This window comes from Anguilla rostrata, chromosome 7 (genome assembly GCF_018555375.3).
Source record: "Anguilla rostrata isolate EN2019 chromosome 7, ASM1855537v3, whole genome shotgun sequence".
In the NCBI taxonomy this organism is placed as follows: Eukaryota; Metazoa; Chordata; class Actinopteri; order Anguilliformes; family Anguillidae; genus Anguilla; species Anguilla rostrata.
In genome coordinates, this window is record NC_057939.1 from 19,862,865 (window position 1) to 19,870,919 (window position 8,055).

The window sequence follows — 8,055 nt, forward strand, 5'->3', positions numbered from 1 at the left end:
TTCCGTACAAATACGAGTACAGTTATTTTATGTGGAATAAGAGGTATTAATTATAAAAACAAGTCCGTGTCAAGTCTTTAATTCTGATTTAATAATATTTTGTTATCAGTCAGCTTTTTAATGATAGTGGGCAATTATTTTCATACTTGAGAATTTTCAATCCCTGTTACTTCAAAAGAGCATGCAACTGTTTTTGACGACAACCCTACTGGTGTAAAAATGCTACTACAGTCTTCCCCAAAAAGTACTTTGCTGACTGCCTTTGATAAAACATCTGTACTGGACATGGAAACTGGAAACTGTTTATTAAATTATACTACTGATGATAAATGCATAAGAGCAATATTTTTAAAGAATTTAGTGACAGTTCCAGCTTGTGTCTAATATTTTGGCCTCAGCATTTTCTTCTGTGCAATGGGAAACAGTACGGTCTTTAAGGAATAAACACCAGTTAATGAATAAAGTGAAGGAGGTGTCCTATAAAATTATATATAGATGTTATCCTGTATAGAGCTCTATAGCCAAATACCACAATGATGTTGAGTCACTATGTAGTTTCTGTAAGTTTAATAGTGAAACAGTAGCGCATTTTTCCCCAAACTGTTCTGGTTTGACATTTCTGGCTATGTAAATAAGAAGTTATCAAAAAAGTATCGATATCACTAGTGCAGAAATTATTTTTGATATTGAAGCCAATCGCAGTAATGAGATATAATTAATAAACAGTAGCAAAAATGCAACAGCCCACTGACTGGCAAAAATATCATGTGTAGTTACTGCAGATACAATACTATCTATGTAAGGAAATAAGAGCGTCAATTACAAACAATTGATTCATGTCAAAATGTCAAATTAAAATGTTTGTCTCTGTTGTTCTATTTCTTGGGGAGAGGGTGTGTAATCCTCAAGCCAATCATCAATGGAGCACAGCATACAATTAAGTGCACTCAGCAGGAGTATGTCAGTGTTGCAGTCCACTGAACGTCCACTTGAATAGTTCTTTACTGGCAGCACAAAGGACACTGGCAAGCCCATCAGCTCTGCAGCCTTGTGCATCTGTGGCAAAAACAAAAGAACTGAGGATTAAAAGCAAGAGTAAACATTTCTTACCCACTTCAATTCACTGCACCACAGCTACTATGCAATTGCTACAGTTGCATATAGGTTTCAAAATAATCTCCAAATTGCCCCTTGATTATCAAGGTAACACACAGGCACGAGAACATGAGCATACCTAATTTTTGATGAAGAATATACATTGTACTAAAAGAGAGTAAATGCAACAACATTACTGGGGACCATGACTTATAACATTGTATCTGGTTGTTTTAAAATTACAGGTATTAATCGACAGAATTACATTTAATCATGACTATACATAATTGAGCCCTGGGATAGATTGGTGCTATTCTAGGGTGTATTCCTGCCTCTCACTGGGACAGGCTCTAGCACCCCCCATAACCCTGACCAGGAAAAAGCAGGAATAGATAATGGATGGATGGATGTATATACATAATCGTGACCTTTGCTGCTGAGAGGGATTAACAGTTCAGCAGAAATAAATCACGACAGACAGATGGCAGTGCCTTTACCCTCTCCTTAACAATGCGACTCCTGTAGACATACTGCACATCAGCTTCCACTGCCTTGCAAACCTGGTCCACCTTGGTCAGAAGGATCACATGTGGGATGTCTGTTTGGGGAGGAGGGGCACACTTCAGTTAATCAACTGTACTGCACTTTTTATTATTATTGTTTTTAAATTTAAGTAGGAAATTTAGCAATGTTCCATTTATTGCAATACCAAGCGGTTTTTGAGTCAGAAGACCAAAGGTTTATATATAATGTTCTTTAAGATGTTAATTATGTACTGGACATATTATTCATGAAACCAACTATTGTATACTAACACAAATTCAACAGCCTGAATAACTATATTAATTCTAATTTACATGACAGAGCCTGTGTCTGAGGCTGTGGCTTACTGATCTTATTCATCCAATATATTCAAAGAAATGTTCACTTTTGTTTTAAATATACAAAAATGGGCAGCGGTGCAGGTTAGTGGTTAAGAGACTGGAGTGGGAATCAAAAGCTGACAGATTGAACCTATATACCTGAGGACAAAAAATATGATCTTCTAATTAGCCAGGCAAATCAGCCAACATTTAAACTTTAGAACATCGATTGATATGTTTGTGAAAATAAAACAAAATAGATGGGTACCACACAAGGATTGTCTAGTCTACTAGTTACACATGCCATTCAGCATAGCCTTGCATAGTCTACATTTGCATCTGTACAGTGTAGCTCACAAGCATTAACCATGACAATGGACTGTTAAATATTCTTCAGCAGTTCTTAAACTAATTTCAAGTTCAATAAGCTCACCCATGTCTGATATTTCCCATCTCAGCTCCTTTAGTTTGTCTTGCAGACTTTTGCTGTACAAGTGCACTTCGGTTGCATCCAGAACAAACGCAACACAGTGGATTCTGTCTTTCAGTGCAGGTGCTAGTTGGTAGCCAGCTGTGGCAGGGTTGATGGGTGCGTTACTTTGAAACTGATGTGAGACAAGATGAGCACAGAACAAAGACATTACACCAATTATTAGCAGCCATCAGTCATGTATTTAAATAAACAACATAAATTCTAAATTGACATTGAGAAAAATTGAGAAATTATAAGATTCAGGACATCCCAGATGACGGTTGAGTTAATCAACGTAGCCTAAGCTATTTCAATGAGAGACACAAGGAATATGGGAGACTGGCTCTACACCCGTCAAATAGCGTAAGATACACATTTGTTAAATGTGTGTAGGTGTATGTTCTTGCTGTTCTCATTTTAATGGCCAACACAGACAAATGGAGTAGCCTACATAATGGGGAACCATAGGAGAGGGCACAATGCGCATATTTACAGGCAGCAAATATACAGTGGCTGTTAGGGGACTGTGGCTATCCATTAAAATTGTGGCTATTTCATACATTGAGACCAGAAGGCACGCACAACTTTCTTTTATTTGCGCATTTCTCATGGCTAGTTCAGTGACAAAATTGTGTTTCAGATGTTCGGAATGGTCGGGTGATACATTGCGATACAGCATAGTCCTCAGAAAGTTAGCGCATTCTTTGTGGCGTGCAGAACATGACATAGCTGCGAGCTGCAGTGCAGTACGATGGTTAAGGAACTGGGCTTGTAACATCAATTCCCAGCTAGGACAATGCGGTTGTACCCTTGAGGAAGGTACCTAACCTGAATTGCTCCAGTATATAAACTCAAAAAAAAATTGGAAATTTGTGTTTGGTCGATCATATCTGTTGTTACTGTATTATTAGCATTGTATGTTATATCATTGGAAAGCCTGTTCATTTCCTTTTACAATGATCATGCATTTGTGGGATGAGCAGCACAGCTGATTATGTGGGTGGGGTCCCAAGTGAAATGTGCCAAATTTCCCTGCCAATGTCAAACAGTGTATTCTCCTGTTGGTATTGACTATTGTTTTGAGTTGTTTGGGGGATTGTATGATTGAACTCTATCGGTAACAAGGAATAAACAAGACATTGGTAATTTTACGCTTTATTCATTGAACAAACAGTCAGGAGCTGCAGTAGCGGGTGGAAGAACCATACGTAGCTACAACAGCCTGGCACTTCCTCCTCATGCTGGTCACCAGCCTGGTCACGTGTTGCTGTGGGATGGCATTCCATTCCTCAATCAGGATTCGTCGCAGGTCAGCCAATGTGGTTGCGTTGGTCACTCTAGCACGTACAGCATGCCCAAGCTGATCCCACAAGTGTTCAATTGGGTTGAGGTCTGGGCTGTTGACAGACCATTCCATTCAACCACGTTGGCTGACCTGCAACAAATGACCTGCCACTACTGAGGCTCCTGACTGTTTGTTCAATGAATAAAGCGTAAAAATTACCTGATTGTAATGTCTTGATTGTTCCTGTGTGTAACCCTTTTTTATGCAGAAAACTTTTTACTGATACACCAAAATATTAAATATTTTCAGTGATGACTGCAAGAAATACCTTGTGTCCCTCAGGTACATGTCCTTTAATAACTTCCAGGGTGTCATGCAGGGTCAGACCAGTCTCCTCACTCTCTCCAAGCGCCAGGACATCACAGAGAGTGAGCGGTGTGGGCGGTCCGCCTTTCTGCGCCCGGATTTCATAGGACTTCAGCTGGAAGTGAAAAATAAAGAGGTTGTCTTTAAAGCAACCTGATGCTATTCAGTATAGCGGCAATTATGTTATCATGAAATCACCTATGACATTCACGAAAGATTCTACAGAACCCAATCTGCAGTAGCCCATCTGATTCGTTTACTAGAAATGCTTCAGCTGAAAGTTCTCCCAAAGCCATACTGAATAGTGTGGGCTTACATTTGTGTCAGACACTGACTGTCACGTACGGGAGGGTAGGACCCAGACGCGGAGCAGAAGAAATACAGGAACTCAAGGAAAGTTTAAACAAAGACATTTACTACACAAAAAATGCATATGTTTTCTGTTACCTGTATGAGAGAGTAAAGTCTTTGGTTTGATTTGCCTTTCGGAGTTCCTGATGTTTTTTCTTACTCTGTGTTTGGGTCCTGGTCCCCGTGACCTGACACATGTCCCCTGGTAAAACGTATCCCATCCAAATAGGGCTTTAGTTACAAACTATTCATTTTCTCTATATTCATATTGATTAGTATAGTAAAATCAAACATTTTGTATTCTGTATCACGTCAATGCTACTGGAATTGGTGTTATTGTGAATTGTCTTTCATAGTAGGCATACCAACAATTACAGTGCATACATATTCAAATGGTTTTGTGCATTTTCACATTTTGTCGAGTAATAGCCGATTCATTCGCTGACCATGAAACAACTAGGACTTTTCCACAGTTATTGCCATAGCTTACCTTCTTGGTGAAGCCATCTTGCATAGTGCCAACATAAGGCATCAAGAAAACGTGTCTGTACATTACAGATCTGATGGAGTTGATAAAGCTGGATTTCCCTGAACCCACTGGACCCAACAGTAGAACCCGCGCCTTGGACAACACTTCACTCGGTTTGAAGGAAACCAGATTCTGCCTCAGTTCTTCTTTATGGCTAAGAATATGTATTTAGAGAGAACGAAGATGAAGTTATCCAGGAAATAGCATTGTAAATAGTAGAAATTGTGCTATAGCAGGATGCAGAGAACTGCCCAAATTTTCGTTTAAAGAAAATGCACGGAAAACTAGAACTGAATTCCATACTTTTCTGTCCATGCGACCTCCATCCATGGGTTGAGCAGTACATCGCCAACATCTACGAGATGGAAAAATACAAGCAATTACAGAAAAATAGTTAAGTACGCTATTTACATTGACCAGAGAAAATATTATCTGAGTTTATGTTATTCATTGTATGCCATTCCAAACTACTGCATACGCAGAGGCGCAAATAACTCCACTGTCTACCTTGTACGCGATGCACCTCCACTTCCAAGCAGTCTGCCGTTTCCTCGGCCCAGAAATCGCCGTAAATGTCGTCAGGCTTCGATACAACGTACATTTTTTTATTCTCAGACAGCAACTGCAGGCAGTCTCCAAATGCAACTTTTTGCCCCTCGAAAAGGAAAGCTTTGCTGTGATCTTGGACTGGAAATGAGGTTGCACTTTTTTCATCCACAGAGAATACAAAAGCTTTAGGATCAGCACAAGCTTGTCTTGCAAGATGTTTGCTGATATAACCTCCCCGGACAGCACCTGTTTCCAAATACACGGTAAGTACAAACCTTCCTTGGTTTTCAGATTTTTCACGTAATGCATACATCGTGAATCCATGGTGGCTCGCCTTGTACAACAGACAGAGACTGACAGGTTCTGGAAACAGTTTCTGTACATTTCTCTCTCTCTCGAGACCCAATCGAGAAATTAAGGAAGACATGACAAATTGACTCGAGGACTGTTCATAAAGAGTAGGCTAATTTAGCATAAGAAGACAAATGAAATCTAAAATGTATTAACGTCTACACTCGAAAAACGAAACTCAAAGCACGTTTTATATCCGGAGCGATTGTGAGACTTTGGGCGGAGTCTGTAGTTAGGGAAAAGTGCCAACATAAAAATAATAAATATATAAATACAAGGGGAAAAAAAATACACAATAAAATACCCACTGCTAAATTCAACTCTAACATTGTTAATTCGACTCTTAACAGATTACATCTGTACACACTCTGGAATGAGGGACCAAATGTTATCTGTTCAGAGTTGAATTAACACTGTCAGAGTATAAATAACACTGGACATTAATGAACGTAAACAAAATTAAATAAATAGATACATTCTGACAATAGGTATTTCTGCCTTTATTTCCTTGATTATTAATACCTGTATATATCTATTTCCATTTATTTATTTCTTGATTCATTATTGCTGTATATATTTATCTGAAGAAAAAAGTTTTCAACATACAAAAATGTAAAGTTACTCACACGTACAAAACACTATAAGTCATTAAGACTTGCTAAATTCAGGCCTGTAATTAAAAGTACTGATATCAAAATTAGGCCAAGTAACAAGAAACAATATTGGCCAGCTTAGCTAACACAAATTAAACATGCTGTATTCCAAAGCAATGCTGCTACCACTGTTTCCTAAATTATTTCAAGTAACTTGGCCCTGTGTTTTTATGCCTCCGTGACGGCACAGCCGTGGTCGGAGGCATTATGTTTTCGGGTTGTCCGTCCGTCCGTCCCGATTCTCGTGAACGCGATAGCTCAGGAACGCCTTGAGGGAATTTCTTAAATTTGGCACAAACGTCCACTTGGACTCAAGAATTAACTGATTAGATTTTGGTGGTCAAAGGTCAAGGACACTGTGCCCTCACAAAACACGTTTTTGCCTTGAGGGAATTTCTTCAAATTTGGCACAAACGTCGACTTGGACTCAAGTATGAACTGATTAGATTTTGGTGGTCAAAGGTCAAAGTCACTGTGACCTCACAAATCACATTTTTGCCTTGGTTGGCAGAGGCATACAACTGCAAGGCGGTATTTCTAATTTCATTTTACCAGAGAATGTGGCCAAAGCATATGTCACACCTAAGTGTCAAATGGCAATCATTTATAGTGGGAATAATTCTACTGAATAATTTCAGCTGTGTAACACCAATTATTATTATTATTTTTAATGACTACACAATATGTTTGAACAATTGCCTGCATCCCGTGCTTTGGGTGTACGAGAAGCACATCTTCAATAAAATTCACAAATAAAATAGTTTTGCTTAGAAAATTCTGTTCAGAAATACAATACAGTATTTTACATTTTACATTTTGCTGTTGTACTCATTTGGTGAAATTTTATTTGACTATTAGGACTATAGTACATTATTGGGCAAATGTATGTCTGGCTAGGTTTGTAAGATTAAATATTTCATAGGCCTAAATATTTCAAATTTGTCATGTTATTGTTTCTTGGTATAAATGTGTGTTTGTAGGCTACATGTGAATATTACAGTATATGCTACTAGAAGAATGTCATCATGGGGATAATGAAGTATTCTATGTATGTATGTATGTATGTATGTATGTGTATGTATGTACCCTATGCATGTGCAGTATTTACAATATTTTACCATCACAAATGTTGCAGATGTAGAAGAGCTGGTTATATTAAGATGTTTACAACGATATATACAAATGTCAAAAATAGAAAAATGTATAATTTATTACACTAACGGGAAACAACGGGAAGAAAACGGTTTTCGTGCGTGAATCGAAACAGCTCTGTGTGTGATGTAATTGTGCGACGGGTCATCTCGGGTGGATAACCACTTAGCCGTTATCAATTGTCTTATTAAAATGACACAGACATTTTTTTAGATGATAAAAATGGGTAAAAAGAATTATTTATTCATATACGAAAAACGTCCAAATGTCATAATTTATTTTAAAGGAATTCGGAAATCGCCATTCATTTGCCCCATGTCTATTTTTTTAACCGGAAGTCCCGAAAATGCTAACAAACCCGAAGATAATGACGACACGACTTCTGAATA

At 38.2% G+C, this 8,055-nt stretch overlaps 1 protein-coding gene across 3 annotated transcripts; it reads right to left on the reverse strand.

The window, feature by feature from the left end:
• Nucleotides 1–552: 552 nt before the first annotated feature.
• Nucleotides 553–6,075, reverse strand: LOC135259310 (interferon-induced protein 44-like). Of its 3 annotated transcripts, XM_064343530.1 has the most exons (7): nt 5,469–6,075; nt 5,265–5,316; nt 4,923–5,115; nt 4,044–4,196; nt 2,392–2,563; nt 1,593–1,693; nt 553–1,056 (listed from the first exon to the last, which is right to left on the reverse strand). In XM_064343530.1, exons 1-7 carry the CDS (start codon nt 5,935–5,937, stop codon nt 853–855), a joined length of 1,344 nt encoding a protein of 447 aa, XP_064199600.1. In that variant the 5' UTR covers nt 5,938–6,075; the 3' UTR covers nt 553–852. The 3 variants fall into 3 exon arrangements, with proteins under 3 accessions (XP_064199600.1, XP_064199601.1, XP_064199602.1); XM_064343531.1 differs by lacking the exons at nt 4,923–5,115; nt 5,265–5,316; nt 5,469–6,075 and adding an exon at nt 4,417–4,515; XM_064343532.1 differs by lacking the exons at nt 4,923–5,115; nt 5,265–5,316; nt 5,469–6,075 and adding an exon at nt 4,310–4,343 and having other exon boundaries at nt 4,044–4,222.
• Between the last annotated feature and the right edge of the window lie 1,980 nt (nt 6,076–8,055).

Excerpts from the sequence above, each read along its gene's own strand:
- LOC135259310 (XM_064343530.1), bottom strand. The coding sequence starts at position 5,937 with ATGTCTTCCTTAATTTCTCGATTGGGTCTCGAGAGAGAGAGAAATGTA. Across the intron at positions 2,564-4,043 it reads ATGTACCTGAGGGACACAAG|TTTCAAAGTAACGCACCCAT; the intron begins GTATTTCTTGCA and ends GTCTCACATCAG. Across the intron at positions 1,057-1,592 it reads GTCGCATTGTTAAGGAGAGG|ATGCACAAGGCTGCAGAGCT; the intron begins GTAAAGGCACTG and ends TTTTTGCCACAG.